The sequence below is a fragment of the Ctenopharyngodon idella genome, chromosome 3, assembly GCF_019924925.1.
Source record: "Ctenopharyngodon idella isolate HZGC_01 chromosome 3, HZGC01, whole genome shotgun sequence".
Taxonomy (NCBI): Eukaryota; Metazoa; Chordata; class Actinopteri; order Cypriniformes; family Xenocyprididae; genus Ctenopharyngodon; species Ctenopharyngodon idella.
The window spans coordinates 40,474,924-40,498,013 of record NC_067222.1 but is presented as its reverse complement, the minus strand read 5'-3'; the positions used below and the strand labels follow the sequence as shown (position 1 = coordinate 40,498,013).

Below are 23,090 nucleotides of genomic sequence, written 5' to 3'. Positions count from 1 at the left end.
AACAAAAAAAGTACAGTTTTCTTGTTTTTCTGATTTCAATATTAACATAAAAAATGAATGATCGGAAGATACCCTGATTGTTGACCTTATACCCAGGTAGCCAAAACAGTTTGGCAAAATAATGGCCCTGATCCGGCAGGCCGGAAGAAATAACTCGGCCCGTTTGTGGTTGCCAGACTCGGGATGGACGCGGGATGAATGACACCCCAGAATCAGCCCAAATACACTGGCCCATGTCCGGCTGCCAAAACTTCCGGCATTGGGGCACAATCACACCGACAGGGATTGAACACTTACACTGGTCTGAGACTGGGTACTGAAACTGAGCCGACACTGCCAGCAATGGGCCACAATCACGGCAACAAAAATGTTACACAATTAGCCGGTACTGCCCTTACGGAACAAAAATATATTTCCATATATTTATGATCAATATATTATATGTAGTAAATATCCTGAATAATATATGAAAAATATATATTGTGTTAATATATTTACTCAAAGTTGAAAGTTTCCAATATACAGAAGTTCTTATTGAGAATTAACAGAAGTTTAGATGTTGATTTATTAAAAATAATAAAGTTTGTAGTCACCGTTATGATGATCAGTGTTTACTTTATTTGGACTCTTGACTTTATAACATTAGTTTTTTTTTTTTTCTGGCTGCTGTAACTGTGTGTTTGTAAAACACAGTCGTTAAGGCAAAAAAGCCGAGAGAAATGCTGTGGATGATCTATTGAATGTTTGTTGATGAAGAATCATCAAACATCCTGAGCCACAGATCTCACCCTGAAGAAAAGTGTGTTAAATGCATTTCAAATATTGTGTTCTAAACAGTGTGATACTATAACAAGAGGTCCAGTGCTGTTGTGGTAATCAGATACTTTTTTTAAACACATTGTTCACAAAACATTTTGAACTACTACCATATTTAGACACACACAGACATAAAGCATCAGCGTATGAATCTCAACAATGGTGACATGCCATTCATACGCTGATTCTTGATGTCTGTGTGTCTAAATATAGCAGTAGTTCAAAAAGGTTTCCACGTTTTTAAAAAGTATCTGATTACCACAACAAGCATGTTTGATGTCTTATTATAGTTTCAAAGTGTTTATAATACAAAACTTAAAATGCATTCATTGACCTAACACACTTTTGATCAGTGATAAATCTTGAGATGAGATCTGTGGCTTAGAATGTTTAAAGTTGATTATGACATTATCAATAAACACCTAACAGATCATCCCCAAAACTTCTCTTGGCTTTTTTAGCCATAATGACTGTGTCATATAAACACACAGTTACAGCAGTCAGAGAAAAACTAATGTTATAAAGTCAACTAAGTCAACTAAAGTAAACACTGATCTCCATTGTGGCAACTACAAACTTTATTATTTTCAACAAATCATCAACATCTAAACCTCTGTTGATTCTCAATAAGAACTTCTGTAGACGCATGACAGAAATAAAGTCAATCTGGTTAGTTATAAGCGAAGCTAGTAATGTTGTTTTTGTTGTTTAATCCTCCTCTGCTTTAATCTTGAGAGATCTGTTAGTGTTTCATTTTCTGTTAGGATTTAAAGGGTTTCTGTTGTCTGAGTTTTGTGGGTCACCATTGTGCTGAAATATTAATAGGAATTAAAATAAAAAAATACACTAATAAATAACAAATAACATTGACAGGAAAAGGATATTACATTTAAGTTTAAGGGTCACTGCTATATACAATTTATTATATATACAATAAATCAGACCAGACCTTATTGTCCGTAATCGGGCTGAATGAGAGCAAATTGGACCAAATCTGCACATCCAAAGCCTAACCAAATCTGGCAACCATTACTGGGCCAGAGCTGGCTCACTTTTGGTCAGCCGCTGCCAGAACACTGCCGAGTGTGCCGACACTCAGCCGCAATTGGCCCGATTGCGCTGGCTACCTGGGTATAGTTGACAAAAAAAAAAGACAAAAAAAAATTCCATAGTTATCATAGTAATCATCAAAATACTATAATTCCTACCAAAGAACCCTATAGTACACGGAGAAAGCAAAGAAATCTGTTAGCATTCCCATTCATCTCAGTGAAGTACATGACATGGATTTACTTTGCTAATGACTGGGGAAAATAAAAGAACCCCACAAAAAACAATGTCAGTGGTAAAACATCTACAAATTTAAGATACAATAGGCGTACTTTTAATGGATATGCTGCACTGAAATGTTTTTATACTGTTCACTTTTACATTCAGCCGTGAACCTGTTATTTACTGGCATACAAATGTTTGTGCATGGAAGTTAGATCTCTTGTTAATACAAATGCAGGACCTGTTCATAAAAACATGCATGACTTTATTTTTTTTAATATAAAGTAACATAATTACCCGAATGTGTGTTATTTAAGTACGTAATGATAATTGCCATAATAAAAAAACATTGAATTTTAACAGCATCAGTGACGAGAACACGACGACTTTTACTTTTATTGTGGAAAACAGCCTCTTTCAGCCATTTTGAAAAGCTTTCTCACCAACTCCGGCTTCACGCTGCTGCAAACGACCAGTGGATGTTAGTAAACACTTAGTTTGTCAAAAACGTGCTGCACATAAAGTGAAAATATTTCCCGTGTAGTGTACCTCTGCATATAACAGACTATCGTAGCAAGTTTTTCCCGGTCTGTGTTATCGGACGCTCGTGTTACTTTGACAGGGGTCAGTAGTTTGGACATAACTGTGGTCAGTCAACCTCTAACCGCACAGCAAGGTCGTCCCATGTCTTGAGAGATCAAGGCTGGCCGAACTATATTTGTCTACCATAGGTAAGTTTTCATGACTGTTTTATTGTTTTATGATACCATCATAAACAATCAGTAGACAGTATGTCACAACTAATACATGATGCCTGAATCTCAAAGTGATGACTTCCCATCGTGTTCATGTTTGAAAAGTGATGTGCAGCATGTACCTATTTCAGGATGCACTATGTGGCGAGTGGTTCCCTGTCCTTCAGTTCTCTGGGCCTGCTCCGTCTGTTTGGGGCATCTTGGTCCTGGAGCCTTGCAGCAGGTCTGGGTGTTTACTTAGGAACAGGAGGCTGGCGGTACCTGTATGTGGTTGTTCGTACGGCTAAAAGGGACCTCAAGTGAGTGACTGATATTTTGGATGTCATCAACTACAAATTCTGCTTTCTGAGAAGTTAAAGTCAACATGAAATGGAAACTATTTTCTAAATGTATGTCATTTATCTTGTTGTGATAATTTCATCTGTGCATGTTTTTAAAGATTATGTAATGTTTAAACTAAAGTTGTCATGAAACTGAACTTGCGAGAGTCTTTTCTTCCCTATTGTGATCTATATCCGAGTAAAAAGGTGTCTCGAACAAGAAAAAATGTAGGGCTGGTCTTTATTTTGGAACATGGGGAATTGATTGTATGGTTAGATGGTTGTGGTTCGCTATTGGTCGATCTCATGTGAGTGACAGGTTGTCCTGCCCTCGTGCCAGTAAACACATCATCAGAGCTGCAAGAGGGAAGGGAAGTTATTTTGATCATGAAACTGCAGTATTCCAAAAAAATTAAGAATTGTCCATTTTGATTTCATGGTGACAGAATGTCGATCTTAGATTAAAATTACTGACTTCTCTATGGTTACGTTTGGCAGACTTCTCCACTCACTTCATTGGCTTAAACTCCGTCCCTTCTTACAATAGACTCAAAGTTCAAATTCAAATCTGCCTCCATCTAATCAACAACTGATGGATTGAACAAAGTCCCTGCCCTACTTTTTTTTTTTCTTTTCGATCTTATGTTTCACTCAAATGTACGTCACAATAGACATGAAAGGATCGGTCGCTAGGTTCACTACTTACATTTTATCACAACTTTAAGGAATAGTCAGCCAAAAAATTAGATTACTATCATCATTTAAGGCCTGTTCACATCCTGAAAGATATCTATTATAACTGTATTAGCATCCTCACCAGTGCACAATGGCATTGCATCGCGCGCTTGAGCTCTTTAAAGAAGAATGGATTCTGATTGGCTGACGAAGTTTTTATGGTTCATCAGCCGGGAAAAAAAAAAATCATTCTGAAAGTGATTCTAACAATATTGTTTCTCTGTGCCATTATCGTTATAGTTGTGGTGTGGACTCCGCTATTCCTTTTCTTTTTTTTTTTTTTTTTTTTTTTTTTTAAACAATTTTTAGAACTGTATCTCTTTATCATGTCTACCAAATCTATACGAAACCTGTTTTTTCCTGTGAAACTTCAAAATTGAAAGTCGGCATGAAATCAAATAACTATTCACACGCTCAACTAACGGATAATATCAAGTCCTGCCCTACGTTTTTTTTTTTTTTTTTTTTTTTAAATAGCAGTTTCATTATTTTACATTGAAAGTCTGTTGGAACGTTCATTTCATGCCAACTTTTTGTTGTCAAATCTGATCCCTTCTACTTTCAAATCTCATTCACATTTACAAATGTTCAAATTTGACATTTGGTTATAAGACTCGTGAGAATGGCTGTCAAGGGGCGGTCATGGTAGCAATATTTTGAGGGGGGAAAAAGTGTATTTTCTATTGTCTTTCTTATTTATGTAGTTTTCACTAATGTAGTGATGTATGAAGCACAACACACCCAAAAGTCACTTTCAAACCAATGCGGCGACTCCAACTTGAACTTGAACATTTTCATGGGGAAATCCTTTGTCCTCACACAAAATTTAAAAATGAAATGACTGGATTTTGCACATGAAAATTTGTTGAACAACATTTAATGTGACAGCACCTTCACTAGTAATGGATCTAGCCTGGCACATACTAATGGATGACTTTAAATATTCAAATGAGAGCTACGAAAGATGGGAAAATTACTTAAATTATTTAAAGGATTAGTTCACTTCAGAAATAAAATTTCCTGATAATTTGCTCACCCAATGTCATCCAAGATGTTCATGTCTTTCTTTCTTCAGTCAAAAAGAAATTATGGTTTTTGAGGAAAACATTCCAGGATTTTTCTCCACATAGTGGACTTCAACAGCTACCAACAGGTTGAAGGTCCAAATTGCAGTTTAAATGCAGCTTCAAAGGACTCTACATGATCCCAGACGAGGAATAAGGGTCTTATCTAGTGAAACGATTTGTCATTTTCTAAAAAAAAAAAAAAAAAAAAAAAAAAATTAAAAATGATATACTTTTTAACCACAAATGCTCGTCTTGCCATAGCTCTGCGTTGGAAAGGTCACACATGACGTAGGCGGAAGTACCGATCCAGTGTTTACAAAATTGAACATGCAAAGACTAAGTCAAACACCCTTAAAAAAAAAAAAGGTAAAACAGCGATGTCGGACGATTTTGAAGATGATATGAGGTTTTTCGCCCTACTGTGGTACTATTGCCTACGTCATGCGTGACCTTTCCAACGTGAATACGTAATGCGTGGCGCATCACAGAGCTAGTGCAAGATGAGCATTTGGGGTTAAAAAGTATATAAATGTTTATTTTTTTTAGAAAATGGCCGATCGTTTTGCTAGATAAGACCCTTATTCCTCGTCTGGGATCATGTAGAGCCCTTTGAAGCTGCATTGAAACTGAAACCTTCAACCTTCTTAGCCGTTGAAGTCCACTATATGGAGAAAAGTCCTGGAATGTTTTCCTCAAAAACCTTAATTTCTTTTCGACTGAAGAAAGAAAGACTTAAACATGTTGGATGACATGGGGGTGAGTAAATTATCAGGAAATTTTAATTCTGAATTAGTGAACTAATTCTTTAAACGACTAACGCTTCATATGTAGTATTTTCAGCAGGTGTGAATAACTGATTATTCCTCTTCTTGTCAATCAGTGGTCTTTATGTGCTGCTGAGGGTTAAACTGGCGCTATGGCATCATATCCGTCACCGAAACACCATACCCTCCATCTTTGCACAAACCGTGGCTCAACACCCAGACAAGCCTGCGCTCGTGTATGAAGCCACTGGAGAAACATGGACTTTTTGCCAGTTAGATCAGATCTCCAATGCTGTGGCCCATTGGGCACTGAGCCAGGGCTGGACCTCAGGAGATGTGGTGGCACTCTTCATGGAGAGCCGGCCGCTCCAAGTGGCGCTCTGGCTTGGCCTGGCCAAAGTAGGTGTGGAGGCTGCGCTCATTAACTTCAACCTCCGACGGGATTCGCTCCTGCACTGCGTGGGTGTGTCAGCATCCCGAGGGATGGTGTTTGGAGCAGAGCTAGCAGATGGTGAGTCGAAAACCTTCTCTTTGACTCTTTGATCTGGACTACGCAACTAATTGCACATGTTTTCCTGTGTGTATGTAGCCGTGTCTGAAGTGAGCTCCTCCTTGAGTGAGACCATGGTGCGGTTCAGCACGGGAGACCTCAGACCAGACCAGATGGCTGCTCTGAAATGTCAGCCCCTTGACTCCATTCTGGCATCTGCCCCTCGACACCCACCATCTACCATTGTGTCCAAGGGCTTCAATGGTGAGATTCACAGTATTACGAATGTTTACTAGTAGAGCAGAGGTGTTGAACATGTGGACCATGGGTCGGATATGGCTTGTGGAGGAGTCTATGCTGGCCTCTGCAAAGATTTGAGGGGGAAAAATGTTTATAGGGGTCATGAACTGAGAAATAAAATTTTGACATGTAAGAAAACTTCCTTGTTAGTCCAAAAACAGCTTTTATTGTAACCAAGCTCTGCAGAATAAAATCCACACCGACTTCATCATTGCAACGTTAGCCCCGCCCACTGGCGTGTTAGTGAAATGACGAGGAGAGGAGCGATACAGGACAAAAAAATAACATTACCTTTCAAAGGATCCTAATGCTAGGAATATGGTTATTTATTTTCAACAGTGTGAACATCTCAGTTGGGCTTTATTTATTTTAATTCGGTACATTTCTCTGTGGATTCTTTGGTAAATCAATCGCATTTCAGAGCAGGCTTTGCAAACAGACTTTTACGATATGGACACGACAGTAATGCAACAACATGTAAGTAACTGTGTCAATTCTAATGCCTGATCTGATATGTCATGATTCATGTACAGTCAGATTAGTTAACCTTGAGAGCTGTAATAGTAAAAACACTGAAGGCTCACAGCAAACAGAGCGTTCAAATCAGAGGGCTAAAATCAGGGTAGGAAAAATGCCTTTTATTTCTAAATTATGACAATTTTTGATGCATTCACTTCAAAGCAACACACAATAGTGTTTAGTTAATGAATGATTTTGCATTTTGAACGAATTGGTTGAGTGAATTATTCAATGACCCATTCATAAAGTTTAAGCTGAAGTTAAGCTGACGTTTATAAGCTGAAGCTGAAGGTTATTGTAGTCAAGTCCTTCAAAATTATAATGAGTTTGACACCCCTGCGGCTGAGGCTCATTTAGAAAGGTCTCAGTTGAACCGTCCAGTGGATGGCTCAACTGGTAATTATTAGCGTCTTTATGTGCACATTACTTTGACTATCAGCGCACCGGAGTGTTACATTTATTTCATATCTTGTGCTTTTACGATCTCTGCTGCTGCAGTTTTGTAGCGCAACTTTGTGTTGTGGGCCATTATGAAAGTTTTTATGGAGGTGAGTTTAAAAAAAAAACTTCTAGACAATTGGTTTTTGGGTCCATATATGGAGGACAGACTTTAGGACAGATATTAGAATGATGTGTAAACCTTGTCTATCTGTTTATCCTAATGGCTAGTTGTGTTTATTGTCAGTTATTAGTGTGTAAAATATATTTTTGTTGTCTTCTACCAGTAAGAGTGTATTCCACTTGATTGCATTCATCCTCTATTCATTACAAATATGGTGGATTGCCTATTACACAAGTCGTTAGAAGAACACTTGTGCTGCTGGCCGTGGAATTGGTTTCTTTTTGCATAATAGCCCTGATTCAGTCACAGCTTTGAGTAGCATTTAATTAGATTTTTAATTTGCAAGACACAGAGATCTATAAGCTCAAATAAATGCTTGTGAAGTGATGGTGAGTTATCACGTGGTTATTAGTTCTGTTGCTCTTTTGATGATAAGAAACGTTTGAAGTCAAGCGTCTGAATGAGAAAGAGAAAGAAAGGACGGAAAATATGAGTAAAGAAATATTTAACAATGTCAGAATTATGTAAATTGTTTCTAAACAAAAACTACCATTTAAAAGATTGGCATCTGTACGATTTTTAAATTTAAAAAAAAAAATTTAATCACTTATGCTCACTAATGCTGCATTTATTTGATCAAAAATACAGTAAAAACAGTAATCTTTTTAAAATTTAAAATGATAGGTATGATAGTTTTTGCTGCTGTTTAATATTTTGTGGTGTTTGAAATAGTTATTTGTAACATTTTTTTTTTATTATTGACCCCAAACTTTTGAGCAGTAGCGTGCACAACAGTCGTTACTTTATCAAACATGCCTTCCATTTCCAGTGTGAACTAAAGGTCATATCAATTAGAATTTATTAACTCATTATTTGATCAATGATCAGACTGCTGATAGTTAAGACATGTTGACATATTTAATTCTATGATGATAAAAGAATGGCACTCACTGAATTAAACAAAGAAACTATGAGATTTTTATCATTTCATATTGTGTATTACAACTTTTTTAGTAGGCCGCACTGCACACTAGACAGTTACCATTAAACTAGTAGTCCAAGCATCACCCATGTCTCATCATGTTTTCTCTTTCTCATACAGATCGTTTGTTCTATATCTACACTTCTGGCACCACAGGACTCCCTAAAGCTGCTATAGTGGTGCACAGCCGGTAATCTGCTCGCAGCCACGTCACAATCTTAAAAATGAGCTTTTCCTTAGAAATGAAACAAGCTTTTATTAAACTACTTTCATTTTCTAGATATTACAGAATTGCTGCTTTCGGGTACCATTCTTTCCGTATGCGGCCAGACGATATCATCTATGACTGTTTACCCCTCTACCACTCAGCAGGTGTGTTGTGCATATCACAGACATGTTGCTCCTGACCTTATAGGCTCTTTGACTTTCTATAAAGTTGTGAGCTGTTAGAAATTGTTGGTTTCAAATTAAACATACTGTTGCAGATTTTACAATTAGCTCAACGTCTGGTGGATTTATTCATTAACAGGTAATATTATGGGTGTGGGCCAGTGTCTGATTCACGGTATAACTGTGGTGGTCAAGAAGAAGTTCTCAGCAAGCCGCTTCTGGGAAGACTGTATCAAACATAACTGCACTGTAAGTCACTTACATTTGGGTCATTAATGGCAAATAAGAATGCCTAAGATGATAAAAAATTATCATTTGAAAATGTAACGTATAATAATAGTAATATGTTAAAAAAAAAAAAAAAAAAAGGTCCCAAAATTGTTTCTAAACATAAACTAACATTCAAAAGTTTGGCATCTGTATGATTTTGTAAAAAAAAAAAAAAAAAAAAAAAAAAAATTAAATCTCTTATGCCCAGCAAGGCTTCATTTATTTGATCAAAATATACAGTAAAAACAGTAATATTGTGAAATATTATTAAAATTTGTCCACCTGAGTTGATGTCATTCGCCACCATCGCTTTTTCAATGATGAATGACTCGCATTGACACGGGAATAGCCAATCTGTTTGCTTTCATATCAGATTTATTTCGACATATGAATGAGGCCTGAAACTGATCTGAGAATATCGGAATACATGTGCTTTTTTCCTGCTTACATGCTCGTGTGTTATATCCAATCTGTGCCACATGGGAGGAAAAAAACGGAATTGGGGCACTTGAACCATGTAATGTCAATGCGGCCTAAGTGCCTCAAGCAAAACTCTTGGATGTCTTTTAAAGAGTCTATGCCATGAACGTCACATACTTTTGAAAATAAAGGTTTTGACGAACCTGAAATAAAATGGTATTTATTTAATATTTCTAAAACACATGCTGACCTTGGATATACAAACCTGACATTAAATATCAAAATGAATTTCAATATAGAATTTGAAAATATAAGCGGTGTTGAAGTCAATGTTTATATGAATTGTCTTTTAACTCTTTCCCCAACAGGTTTTTTTTTTTTTTTAAGTTGCCAGCCAGCGCTAGCATTTTTTGATAATTTTCTCAAAAGCTTCATGGCCCCCAGAATATTTTGTTGTATGAATATCATAAAATACAGTATATTAAAAGAAAGAAGAGAGCCTCTGTTTTTTAACAAAACCAACAAACAAAAAAACATTTTATTCCAGTTTCATGCATTCTTTTTTATCAACACTTGACTGTTGGTTAGTTTCACAAAAAGCTGAGAGAAGTCTGTTTTTGTCAAGATCGCTCCATCAAATCGAGCGAAATCAAGTCCGTCAACATCCCCAAAGCTTGCATAGTCCTTTACCTCGTCCTGGAATGACATTTCATTCGGTAACATTAGGCAGTTTTGATTTATATGCCGCTTAACGTTTGGTGATCGCGATAGCTTACACAAGTGTAAGCAATGCTTCTATCACTTGTTTCTGCTTCTTTTTCACTTGTTTTTGGATTCTGTACTCTTTCAGAAGATGTTTAACAGCATACCCTACCGTTTAACAGTAAAAACACAGATTGCCGGAATATTCTGTCAATGGCGAGGAAAGAGTTGATGCCTTTTTAAATAAATTATTATATCCCGGAGCATGATGTCACTTAAAAGCACCTTAATTTATTGTTAACAAGTGAATAAATTCACTAATAAATACAAGGGTGTGTAGTTCTTACTCTTACAACAGATTGTTTTTTCACTAGGTTGTGCAGTACATAGGCGAGATTTGCCGTTACTTGCTGTCCCAGCCTGTGCGGCCCTCGGAGCGACAGCACCGGGTGCGTTTAGCTGTGGGGAACGGGCTGCGGCCGAGCGTGTGGGAGGCTTTCATGGAACGCTTTGGAGTGAAACAGATTGGCGAGTTCTATGGAGCCACCGAGTGCAACTGCAGCATTGCCAATATGGATGGCAAGGTCAATATATCAGTGCTGTTCTGAGAATGTTAAATATTGTTTGATGAATTTTGTCAGTTGTAACAGTTAACCAAATGGTAAAAACTCACTCTTAACATGACAGGTTGGTGCTTGTGGGTTTAACAGTCGCATTCTGCCTAATGTGTACCCTATCCGACTGGTGAAAGTGAACGAGGAAACCATGGAACTGGTTCGAGACAAGCAGGGACTGTGTGTGCCTTGCCGACCTGGTGCGTTCACAGCCTGTTCACTTTCCTATTTGACTTATATGTTTGCTGTACATGTATTCATGCAGTAGGTTTTACATCATTTTTAGATCTGGTCTAAGTCTGATATATGGTGGCCTCAGAATGTATTTGGTCACTTTAAAATGTACGAATATCATTGCATTGCATAAATATTAAAGCATAATTTATTTTAAATAAAGATAGCCCACGCACACTTGTCAAGTAAAAAAAAAGCATTTGCAGCATTTGACTGCAATAAGCTGTAACAATGTACAAAATAAATCAATAGTCATTCTCCTCTCACTGATTTGTTTTGTGCCCGTATCATCGGTTTTTCTGTTCACGTATTGTCTTCCACTCACAGGAGAGCCTGGGCTCTTGGTGGGGAGAATTAATCAGCAGGATCCTCTGCGTCGGTTTGATGGGTATGCTAGTCAGGATGCCACCAGGAAGAAGATCGCCTACAATGTATTCAGGAAAAATGACTCAGCATATCTGTCAGGTGCACTTTTATCGTTCTGCAAAGAAGTGGCAGTGTCTAAAAGTTTCTGACAGTATGGAAGTTAAATGTTGTGGAAAGTTTTAGACTAAAAATATATATATATATATGCTGACCCAATGAGCGTTTTGCTGTCCAATGGTCAGGCTTTAACTTTGCAATTTCTAGTATTGCATTGGTATTGTATCCTTCTCATGTGCATTTAATAATTTTAAATTTTAAAGTTAAATCTCTTTTTTTGTCTCATTTTGCCTGTAAAAGAAAACCTGTCTAATAATTATGTACACCTGAATATAAGGCGTTTTTCATTCCCAGCCTTCATTAACAATTATATATCACTTATAAATGATTAAATACAAAATTAATAGTAGTTATTAAGATTGATGTGGTTTGGAATTGGTAAAATGTGCTTGGAAAAAAATATGATCAGAAAATCAACTTGCCTAATAATTCTGCACACGATTTATAAAATTTAATAAAATATAACATGCACTACCCAGTAAGCTAATTTTGTTGATATGTTGTCTCTCAGGTGATGTTTTAGTTATGGATGAGCTTGGATACATGTACTTCCGGGACAGGAGTGGTGACACGTTTCGTTGGAAAGGTGAGAACGTCTCCACTACTGAAGTGGAGGGAACACTGAGCAGCCTGTTGGGACAGACTGATGTAGCAGTGTTTGGAGTAAACGTGCCAGGTGAGACAAACAAAGCTGATTTTGTCCTAAATTTCCGAGGACCCGTAATTCCAAAGTGTAAACCTCTGGTGTCCTCATATACAGTGAGTGTGTGTGTATGTGTGTGTTTGTATAGGTGTGGAGGGCAAAGCTGGAATGGCTGCCATTGCTGACACAACAGGAAGCTTTAACTGTAATTCTTTCCTGAGAGAGGTTCAGCAAGCTCTTCCTCCATACGCACGACCGATATTTCTACGCATCTCCCCATGTGTAGATACTACAGGTGAGGAAAACCCCTAAATATCATAATGTCTGAATTGGGCGATATATTAAGTATTTGGCCACTGTATTTTTGCTGGAGATATAAAATTAAGCAACATTGTGAATATCACAATGATTCATGTATGGAAGCTTGGGTTACACTTTATTTTAATATCATTGTTACAGTGTAATTATACATTTAAATACTGAGTAATATTAATTAACTACATGTATTTACTATATAATTAGGGTTAGGGTTTGGTTTAGGGTTAGTTCCTTGTAATTACACATAATTTACTGTTATTACTATAGCTAGTACATGTTACATACATATAACAAGGACACTAAAATAAAGTGATACCGAAGCCTGTTTCTGCCTCTTTTTCTCACATTTGTGAGTTACCATCTCATAATTCTGGACTCTTTTCTCACATTTGTGAGTTATGATCTCATAATTTGGGACTCCTATTCTTACATTTGTGAGTTATCTCATAATTCAGGACTCTTTTTCTCACATTTGTGAGTTATCATCTCATAATTCAGGACTCTTTTTCTCACATTTGTGAGTTATCATCTCATAATTCGGAACTCTTTTTCTCACATTTGTGAGTTATCATCTCATAATTCGGAACTCTTTTTCTCACATTTGTGAGTTATCATCTCATAATTCAGGACTCTTTTTCTCACATTTGTAAGTTATCATCTCATAATTCGGAACTCTTTTTCTCACATTTGTAAGTTATCATCTCATAATTCGGAACTCTTTTTCTCACATTTGTAAGTTATCATCTCATAATTCGGAACTCTTTTTCTCACATTTGTGAGTTATCTCATAATTCGGAACTCTTTTTCTTACATTTTGAGTTATCTCATAATTCAGGACTTATTTTCTAACATTTGTGAGTTACTATGTCAATTCTGGACTCTTTCTCACACTTGTGAGTTACTATCTCCATGATTCTGCACTCTTTTTCTTACATTTGTGAGTTACTATCATAATTCGGGACACTCTTTCTCACATTTGTGAGTTACTATCTCATAATTCGGGACTCTTTCTTACATTTTGAGTTATCTCATGATTCTGCACTCTTTCTCACATTTGTGAGTTACTATCTCTTAATTTGGGACACTTTTTCTGACATTTGTGAGTTATCTCATAATTCTAGACTCTTTCTCACATTTGTGAGTTACTATCTCATAATTCAATACTCTTTTTCTCACATTTGTGAGTTATAATTCTGCACTCTTTTTCTCACATTTTTGAGTTATCTCATAATTCGGGACTCTTTCTCACATTTTTGAGTTACTATCTCATAATTCAGTACTCTTTTTCTCACATTTTTGAGTTATAATTCTGGACTCTCTCACATTTGTGAGTTATCTCATAATTCAGGACTCTTTTTTTCAGAATTATAAGTTTATATCTTGCCATTCTAACTTTTTCTCGCAACTGTGAGATATAAACTTGTGATTCTGAGAGAGAAAAAAAAAGTCAGAATTGCTAGATAAGTTGCAATTACATTTTTTAAATATTTTTTTATTCCAGTGCTGGAAACAAGCTTCCATATTAATGTATGCATATTAATATTTGACTGAAATAAAACCCATCCTTTTTCTCAAATGTTTCAGTAATAGTGTGCATGCTGTGAACTGATTACTTACTCTTACCCTTTCACAGGAACATTTAAAATTCAGAAGACCAGATTGCAGAGGGAAGGATACGATCCACGGCTCACAACTGACCAGATCTACTTTCTGAACTCCAGAGCAGGCCGTTATGAGCTTGTGAACGAGGAGCTGTACAATGCTTTTGAAGAAGGAAGGATATCCCTTTGAGACGAAGAAGAGAAGGTAGTCTGAACCTACCTGGTCATCTTCTAACCTGTGACCGTGTGCAGTGTAACCGCAATACTGCAACAGGAACCACTCAGATTAGTTCTGCTAGTATGTAGACACTTTTTTTGCATTTACATTTTTCAAATTTATAGTATTGCATTTGAAGAGGTTTCTTCGATTTGATAGCCTACTAGAAAGCACAAGCTGTGTCTTGACAATGACAAACTGAATATCTGATATGCAATAGATGAAACAGTAAGAGTGAATTGTTCTTTTAATGTGTTATTCTTAGTTGATGGTAGTGCACGGGTGACAATACATGTGCACTCCCAATTTAACAACAACAACACAACCTCTAAAGCCAACTGGATGAAAGATGAAACTCCACTAGGATGTCTGGCTTTGACACTAGACCTATACCATTACAAACCAGCTAGTTAAATACATTTTGAGCCTGAACGATGATGATTAGTGTACGTTAACAAGATTTTTACTACATAAACATTGTTAAAATGCCTAACTCCAAAGTGACTTTTAGAAAGCTGAAAGATACAGAGTGTCTTTGTAAACAGCCACAATAAAGTGCCTTAGATTTTACCTCAAGCTTTACCCATGTGTGATATATGACAAGATGAATGGCCTGACATTGATACATGAACAAAGATGTTTTGAAAACTAAAACAGTGTAATTACATGAATCTACTGCAATCTGAATGAATAAACAAACATTTTTACTTCATTTTACTCCTCTTTTCTGATTCTAATGTCCTGACATTGACATTTATTTTTGTCGAATCTCACAAAGAAATGCATGGGTCATATTTAAATAAAATGTATTGCTCACTTTTTTAAAAACAAATAAATACAAAAATATTTAAATAATATTACTCTTGGGCTGTCAGATATCAGATTTTCATTACACTCCCCATTTTGTTTTATTTTAATGTCCTGATCTTTGATTTTTGTTGAATCTCACAAAGAAATGTATGTGTTATATTTAAATAAAATATTTTGGTCACACTTTAGATTAGGGTCCAATTCTCACTATTAATTAACTATAAACTACAACTTTTGCCTCAATAAACTCCTAATTACTGCTTATTAATAGTAAGGTAGTTGTTAAGTTTAGGTATTGTATAGGATTAAGGGATGTAGAATAACGATTTTTAGAACTATATCTTTATTGCTATCTTTGTCGCCCTTGGTGCGAACGGGCCTTAAAGTCCCCCTGAAATCAAAATTTAAGTTTTTTAGCTTTTAATATGAATATGTTAGCCTTAAGGTCATGAATAAGCTGGTGTGTACCAAAACAATGACAAAATTCACATTTAGGAGATATAAGCATTCAAAACTTACAGTCTCTCACCTCCGCTAAAATCTCTCTAGAATCTGAAGTCCCGCCCCCTCCTACACTATGAACAGCTGTGGCTGATCATATATGTAGTATTATTTTCTTTTGATTTCACAAAATTGTGACCTAGGCATTTTATGACAGTTTTAGTGAGATTCATCTTCTTGTTCAGATCATTTATCAGATTTTTAAAATCCAAAGTAAGTGGAACTCGAACTGACCTGCACAAAACACATGTAACATGAGAGTTGATATGTGGGGAGGGAAATGCTGAGAGGGACGTTCTTCACATCAATCTGTCTTAATTGAGATCCACGCTGGTAACACTTTCAGTGGGTGTTCCTTACAGGCACTGCAGAAGTATGGGAATGCTCTTGGAGTGATGATGTCCATGTAGGTGAATAAGGGCGTCCTCTCTCGTGGGTCGTAGAAAGTTACCCTGGACCTGTTCATGTCAAGAACGACTCTCACCACCTGCGGCTCCCTAGTCATAGTGAGAGGGGACCATGGGGCAGTACAGGCTTTATACTCTCCGTTTCGTAGCCTAATGGTCCAGAATCCCTCTGCGGGGGTCAGCACATGCTTTCCTTTCCGGCTGATGGATGCGCTTGCAACTCCAATGACCCAGTAGGTGTTGTTTTTGACTTCCACGTCCCAGCTGTGTCGCCCGGAGCTGAAGCCCTCGTAGGCCAGCACCTCTGCGCCTACATTGAAACGCTCGGGGTTTTCTGGGAGTTTAAATGTCTGAGAACAGCACTGTAATGTAGTCAGATCCTCTGACAGGAGGAAGCAGCTTGCCGCAGTGTTCGGATCAAGGGTCACTGGAGCTGTATAGCAAAGCAATTGTTTAAAAGGTGAAATGCTAATGTTGGTGAGAAAGCAAAACATTTTTAAAGCAAGACACTCTAGGTGAAAAAAAATAAATAAATAATATATCATCATACTTCCTCAGTTGACAAATTACATTAAGAATTGCAAAGATATATTACAAGGCTGAAATATGCAATATGTATTTGTTTAAATATGCAAAAAAGGTGACGTCTAATTAAATATGCACTAATTTGCATACACTTTCAAAACACAAATCTGAACATTGGATAAAGCCATATTCAAAATTCTCATTTCATTTTTAATCACTTCATACATCAGAAAATACTGTCAACAGCCAAAAAAATATAAATGCTCATCATATTTTTAGGAATAAAATGTTAAATCAGGCAAATGATAAATTAAAAACCCCTTTGGAAAAACATTCATGATAAAACTGTGAAGTTTGGTGTATGTAAGTGTTGCTGAAGTGCAGATTTCTGGCTCAGTGCTGGACAAAAACTCATTTTCAGCAAATGGCCTTTAAAGATACACTATATTGCCAAAAGTATTGGGACACCCCTCCAAATCATTGAATTCAGGTGTTCCAATCACTTCCATGGCCACAGGTGTATAAAATCAAGCACCTAGGCATGCAGACTGCTTCTACAAACACTTGTGAAAGAATGGGTCGCTCTCAGGAGCTCAGTGAATTCAAGCGTGGTACTGTGATAGATGGCCACCTGTGCAATAAGTCCATTCCTGAAATTTCCTCACTACTAAATATTCCACGCTCAACTGTTAGTGGTATCAAAACAAAGTGGAAGCAATTGGAAACAACAGCAACTCAGCCACGAAGTGGTAGGCCACGTAAAATCACAGAGCGGGGTCAGCGCATGCTGAGGAGCACAGTGCGCAGAAGTCTTTCTGCAGAGTCAATAGCTACAGACCTCCAAACTTCATGTGGCCTTCAGATTAGCTCAAGAACAGTGCGTAGAGAGCTTCATGGAATGAGTTTCCATGGCCGAGCAGCTGCATCCAAGCCTTACATCACCAAGTGCAAGTCTGGGTTTGGCGGTTGCCAGGAGAACGGTACTTGCCTGACTGCATTGTGCCAAGTATAAAGTTTGGTGGAGGGGGGATTATGGTGTGAGGTTGTTTTTCAGGGGTTGGGCTTGGACCCTTAGTTCCAGTGAAAGGAACTCTTAATGCTTCAGCATACCAAGACATTTTGGACAATTTTATGCTCCCAACTTTGTGGGAACAGTTTGGGGATGGCCCCTTCCTGTTCCAACATGACTGCGCACCAGTGCACAAAGCAAGGTCCATAAAGACATGGATGAGCGAGTTTGGTGTGGAGGAACTTGACTGGCCTGCACAGAGTCCTGACCTCCACCCCGACAGAACACCTTTGGGATGAATTAGAGCAGAGACTGTGAGCCAGACCTTCTCGCCAACATCAGTGCCTGACCTCACAAATGCGCTTCTAGAAGAATGGTCAAAATACCCATAAACACAGTCCTAAACCTTGTGGAAAGCCTTCCCAGAAGAGTTGAAGCTGTTATAGCTGCAAAGGGTGGGCCAACTCCATATTAAACCCTATGGATTAAGAATGGGATGTCATTAAAGTTCATGTGCATGTAAAGGCAGGCGTCCCAAAACTTTTGGCAATATAGTGTATGTAATTAAAATCTACAGATGCAAATAGATAGAGTGTAGTAAAATAAACACTTAAATGTGTATTTTCATACCACTAGTCTGAAGACAAACTCTCAAAATTAACCAGTGAATGAAAAAGTAATATTCTTTAATTAATTAATTTATTGTGACATTATTGACATTATTTTCATGACAATTAAACCACTTTTCTTCTCAAATTCCCAATACTGTGACGCAATTTTCTATAAAAATCATTTTACAATTTAGTTGTGCTTTTTACACATTTATTTATCTTAGTATTTATTTATTGCATTACAGTAATGTGAATGTTTTTTTTTTTTGTTTGTTTTTTTACATTATAATAAGCTACCAACTATTTTTATGTTGAGTCTTAGAAAAAACAAATTCTTGTTTTTTTGTTTTTTTTTTTGGTATTTTGATACATATGGAGCCCCTAAAGGGACACTGTGATGGGAAAAATACGACATGGATGAGGAAAAACAAATTTTAATGCGTTTGCGTTCTCTTGCAGAAGTTTTGCGTTCCCCGACAAAAGCATTGACTTGTAATTTTTCCACCAATTTATTTTTTTTAAATTGGCCCTTTAGGGGCTTCTAAGATACAGAATATACTCACTATATTGAATGATTTCCTTCATTCTCTCCCAGACTTTAAACTTTAATGAGCCCAGGTGTTTGGCGATATCAAGCAGTGAACCTGTTATCATCTCTGGATCCTGGGGAACTCGCCAGGTTCTGTCAATACAGCAAAGAATACAGAGTTATTCTGGGTCTAGGTCACAGAGCAAATTATACTTAGATAGAAATGTTTAAATGAAATTGATAACCAAGAAGGGATTTGTACCTCTTTATAGTGTCCTTATAATTCTAGATAAAATAAAAAGAAAAGTAGATTACAAAAAGTGAATTGTATGTGTTGCGTTTCTATCATTCCTTTACGAATGTTCACCTTGAGGAATGGTATATCCTGAGATCTCATCTCCTGTTCAACATTCCTTATAGTGTTGCTAAGTGAAGTGATGTCATTCTCCAAATCTTCGATCTTATCATTCATCATCTCCCTCTTCTGATCCTTCTCTTGCTTTAGCATGGAAAGCCTGGATGCTTCCTCATCTCGCAGAAACTGGTGCAGCGCCTCAAACTCCTCACGTATCTGCCTCTCTGTGTTCTCGGCCTGACTCTGTAATGAGAACGTTATCATTTACTTTTTCTGAAGGGGAGAATTTATTGTCTCCTTCTATAATTGTTCCCTTGCATGCTTATCAAAGCAAATTCAAACTGAAAATACCTTAACATGCTCTATTGTTTGCTCACAAGTGAGTTTTGCTTTTTGGAAGAGCTTCAGCTTTTCCTGAAGTGGTTTCAAAGCATTTTTGAGTTCCTCCTATAAAGAGTGAATAAAACAATAACACAGAAAGAATTAGTAATTACTAGATGTGCCCATACTGAAACACGCCTGTTCATTTATTCATTTAGAAAGGCCCAGACTTTTTTGAACTTTGCCCTTAAACATCTTCTGGACAAAAACAATGGTAAAATTCAAAGGCACCAGCATCCACAAGAAGAATGGACCCTGTGATGATACATTACTGCCTTAACTTTTAATCTATACAACTTTTTTAATGATTTATATACATATATAACATTTTACTGTTGCTTTAACATCATATGGAAATGGAAATGCAATAGTGGAGAATTTTACCCTGTCTAAAAACAAGTTTACCCTGCTAAGTTCACTTCTCTTTTCCAAACCTGGAAGCGTGAAAAGTGTACATTAGGGAAAAAAAAGCATGAGAGTTAATAGAATTATAGCCTGGATCATTTGGACTTGCAGGGTGTGAATTATGGTTGGGGGGATCTGACGCCCCTAAAGAAGGCTTGATCTGACTGATTTTAAATCATAACCATAACCCTGAAATGGGTCATAAACCATTAACATTACCTGAGTGCTGAGCAGCTGAATTAAATATACTATAAACCGCACTCATTCAGGGAAGTGCCTGGATTGCATGGATGAAGAACAGGAGGGTTTAAATACACAATTCAGTTGAATGATAACGTTTGCCCACTTTAAAGGGTAAGTTCTGTCCCTCCATAGACTGCCTTCACAACTGGAACTTTGACGCTTGAAAAAGTTCATAAAGAGATCTTAAACTAATCTATATGAATTGAGTGGTTTAGTCCAAATTTTCTGAAGAGACTTGATCACTTTTTATGATGAACAGATTTAATTTAGGCTTTTACTCGCATATGACGTTGATCAACGAACATACAATGAAGCTCAACCGAATCTGAATGGCGCACGAGAACAAACCTTATCCGGAAGCTTGAAAGTGCTACGACACATGGAAGAGGTTTGTTCTCACACGTCTTTCAGGTTTGGTTGAGCTTCTGTGTATCGAGTCTCTTCAGAAAATTTGGACTAAACTGCTTAATTCATATGGATTAGTTTTATGATCTCTTTATGAGCTTCTTTATGAAGCGTCAAAATTTAATTCGCGTAACTGTCTATGGAGATTTCATCAAGAAGATATTCATTTGTGTTCTGAAGATGAACTAAGGTCTTATGGGTTTGGAACAACATGAAGGTGAGTAATTAATGACAAAATTTTGGGTTAACTATATACCATAAGTGAAACAAGATACCATAATATCTTGCTTTCCTTTTTAAAGTGTGGGGTGATAAAAGGGGTCCCTAAGACTAACATGCCCTTGGTCTTGACCTTAAAAAATGTTTAGATTCTTTCATGGAGATTTTTTTAGATACTAGTGTATACTTTCATCAACTCTAAACTGAGCACATGGGCATCTGGTTTCAGCCCTACCAGGAGGCCTCATCCCTAGCAAGAACTTACCACTATTAATAGTCTGATAATGAACCCAGCCAAGAATCCATAACTAATTATTTCTGAGGTCCTAAAGTGAAAGGACGGTTGACCAAATGGTTATTCTCATAAAATATTTTTGATATCCTTCTTGTCCTTGAATTGACGGTGCAGCTGTTGAAGGTGTAGACTGGAATCAACATTGCCTGTAAACAAATGTCAAACATAGATGCAGGAGACCATGAATCTGTGTGTAGACATACCTTACAGTCGTGTGAAGCTTCATTTAAGGGATATAACCTGTGACCCTGGTGGTTGGCTGACGACTTGCATTTGCTACAAGTGGGTTCCAGGTCCTCCAAACAAAAAAGCGTCAAGGTCTCACCATGCTCCTTGCATGCAAGTGGATCATTTTTGCAGCGCTCCAGAAAGCCCTCGCAGGTCTTCTCAAGCATGGTGTTGACTATGAGCTCCCCCATAGATGACGGCTGACAGCAAAGAGGGCATTCGCAAGATCCTCCACCATTCCACAGGTTCTCCAGACAAAGTTTGCAAAAGCGATGTCTGCAAAACAGCACTACCGGCTTTTGCAGGATACTTCCACAGATGGGGCACGACAGGTCGTCTGCAAGATGTGATCGCTTAGTGGCCATTGCTCCTTTGAGCCTTTCATTGCTCAGTTGGGTCACAAGGGGATACTATGCCTACCCTCCCACTTAAGATTACCCTTGGGAGATCCGTCTTCTGATTGGCTCCAGTATTCATTCATCATCAAGTGAGATCTAGACTGACACATGATATCTTCTGATGAATGCCTAAACATCACATTATGTAACATCAAGCTCCTGGAGAGCGATTTGACCCTAGCAATGACGCAAGAGGAAATATGTTAAGATTTTCTCATTCTATTGGAGAAGATAATGTGGGCTGCCTCTTAAGAAATATTAAAAGGCAGGAGAAATAAACAGAAAACTGTCCAGAAGCTTTGACTATGGAAGTGGCCTAAGAAAAAAATGAAATTCAGTGCTGTGAAAAAGTTTTTTCCCCTGTCTGATTGTCTGTATTTATGCATATTTTACATTGAATGTCTACAGATCTTAAACCACAACCCTTCCATGACCATTCATGAACAACAACACAATTAAATACATTTTTCAAGAATTCATTAAAGAAAGCAGTATTCATTTAGCATTATTTGAAGTTAATGCTGCGAATGGAGGTAACCAATATCTGGTTGCACCCCCATTAGCAGCAATAACTGCAACCAAATGTTTCCTGTAGTTATTTATATGGAGGAATTTTGGCCCACTCCTCCTTGCAGAATTGCTTTAGCTCAGTGTTCAAGCCTGAACTGTGCAGCATTTCATTGGGGCTTAAGTCTGGACTGTGACTAGACCATCTCAAAAGTTTTGGCTTTCTTTAGGGATCATTGTTTCGGAGCACGACCCAGCTGGGCTTTAGTTTTAGTTTACAGACAGGTGGCTTTACATTCTCCTGGAAAATTCTCAGAATTCAAAGTTCTTTCACTGATGCCAAGATGTCCAGGTCCCGATGCAGCAAAATATTCATAAAACTATCACACAAGTACCACCGTTTTTAACTTGCAATTTTTATGAATTGCAGGCCAGAGAGGCTTGAAGATTTTCAGAAGGTGCTCTAGGGTTCTTTGTGACTTCTGGATAATAACAGCTTAGCTATTATAGATTAACAATATATAAGAGATTAATTATTCCAAACCATATACATTTGGATAATATGACTCACATATAGTAATTTATAGTAAATACTATAGTGATTTTAAACCATACTATAGTAAAGTACTTGAATTCATTTGTTGTGGTAATTCTATAGTTGCTGTGGTAACATAACAACTATAGTAATATAAACAAATTACTTTACCCAATACTGTACTAAGTTTTCTACAACTATAGGGTATATTATACTACAATATACACTACAGTTTACTGTAGTACAAACTAAA

The 23,090-nt window shown here is 37.2% G+C and overlaps 2 protein-coding genes and 1 long non-coding RNA gene across 4 annotated transcripts in view; 1 reads left to right on the top strand and 2 right to left on the bottom strand.

Annotated features, from left to right (window-relative positions):
• The window catches only part of LOC127508333 (uncharacterized), a 4,369-nt gene extending 1,272 nt beyond the window's left edge, over positions 1-3,097 (bottom strand). The window contains exon 1 of the long non-coding RNA XR_007928774.1: positions 2,966-3,097. This is a non-coding gene — a long non-coding RNA (uncharacterized LOC127508333). The remainder of the gene's footprint in view (positions 1-2,965) is intronic.
• On the top strand, positions 2,505-15,186 carry slc27a1a (solute carrier family 27 member 1a). Its single transcript, XM_051886115.1, has 13 exons — positions 2,505-2,819; positions 2,975-3,142; positions 5,846-6,240; positions 6,319-6,483; positions 8,703-8,772; positions 8,863-8,954; positions 9,112-9,221; positions 10,739-10,948; positions 11,052-11,178; positions 11,540-11,677; positions 12,207-12,371; positions 12,487-12,633; positions 14,290-15,186. Exons 2-13 carry the CDS (start codon positions 2,976-2,978, stop codon positions 14,445-14,447), a joined length of 1,944 nt encoding a protein of 647 aa, XP_051742075.1. The 5' UTR covers positions 2,505-2,819; position 2,975; the 3' UTR covers positions 14,448-15,186.
• Positions 14,704-23,090, bottom strand: trim35-13 (tripartite motif containing 35-13). Of its 2 annotated transcripts, XM_051886120.1 has the most exons (6): positions 21,373-23,090; positions 19,573-19,668; positions 19,234-19,464; positions 19,129-19,151; positions 18,901-19,019; positions 14,704-16,625 (listed from the first exon to the last, which is right to left on the bottom strand). In XM_051886120.1, the coding sequence occupies exons 1-6, from the start codon at positions 21,760-21,762 to the stop codon at positions 16,090-16,092; spliced, it is 1,395 nt and encodes a 464-aa protein (XP_051742080.1). In that variant the 5' UTR covers positions 21,763-23,090; the 3' UTR covers positions 14,704-16,089. The 2 variants fall into 2 exon arrangements, with proteins under 2 accessions (XP_051742080.1, XP_051742081.1); XM_051886121.1 differs by lacking the exon at positions 21,373-23,090 and having other exon boundaries at positions 19,573-20,433.

Excerpts from the sequence above, each read along its gene's own strand:
- slc27a1a (XM_051886115.1), top strand. The coding sequence starts at position 2,976 with ATGCACTATGTGGCGAGTGGTTCCCTGTCCTTCAGTTCTCTGGGCCTG. Across the intron at positions 6,241-6,318 it reads TGGAGCAGAGCTAGCAGATG|CCGTGTCTGAAGTGAGCTCC; the intron begins GTGAGTCGAAAA and ends GTGTGTATGTAG. Across the intron at positions 8,955-9,111 it reads ACCCCTCTACCACTCAGCAG|GTAATATTATGGGTGTGGGC; the intron begins GTGTGTTGTGCA and ends ATTCATTAACAG.
- trim35-13 (XM_051886120.1), bottom strand. The coding sequence starts at position 21,762 with ATGGCCACTAAGCGATCACATCTTGCAGACGACCTGTCGTGCCCCATC. Across the intron at positions 19,465-19,572 it reads AAACAATAGAGCATGTTAAG|AGTCAGGCCGAGAACACAGA; the intron begins GTATTTTCAGTT and ends TTCTCATTACAG. Across the intron at positions 19,020-19,128 it reads TATAAGGACACTATAAAGAG|AACCTGGCGAGTTCCCCAGG; the intron begins GTACAAATCCCT and ends CTGTATTGACAG.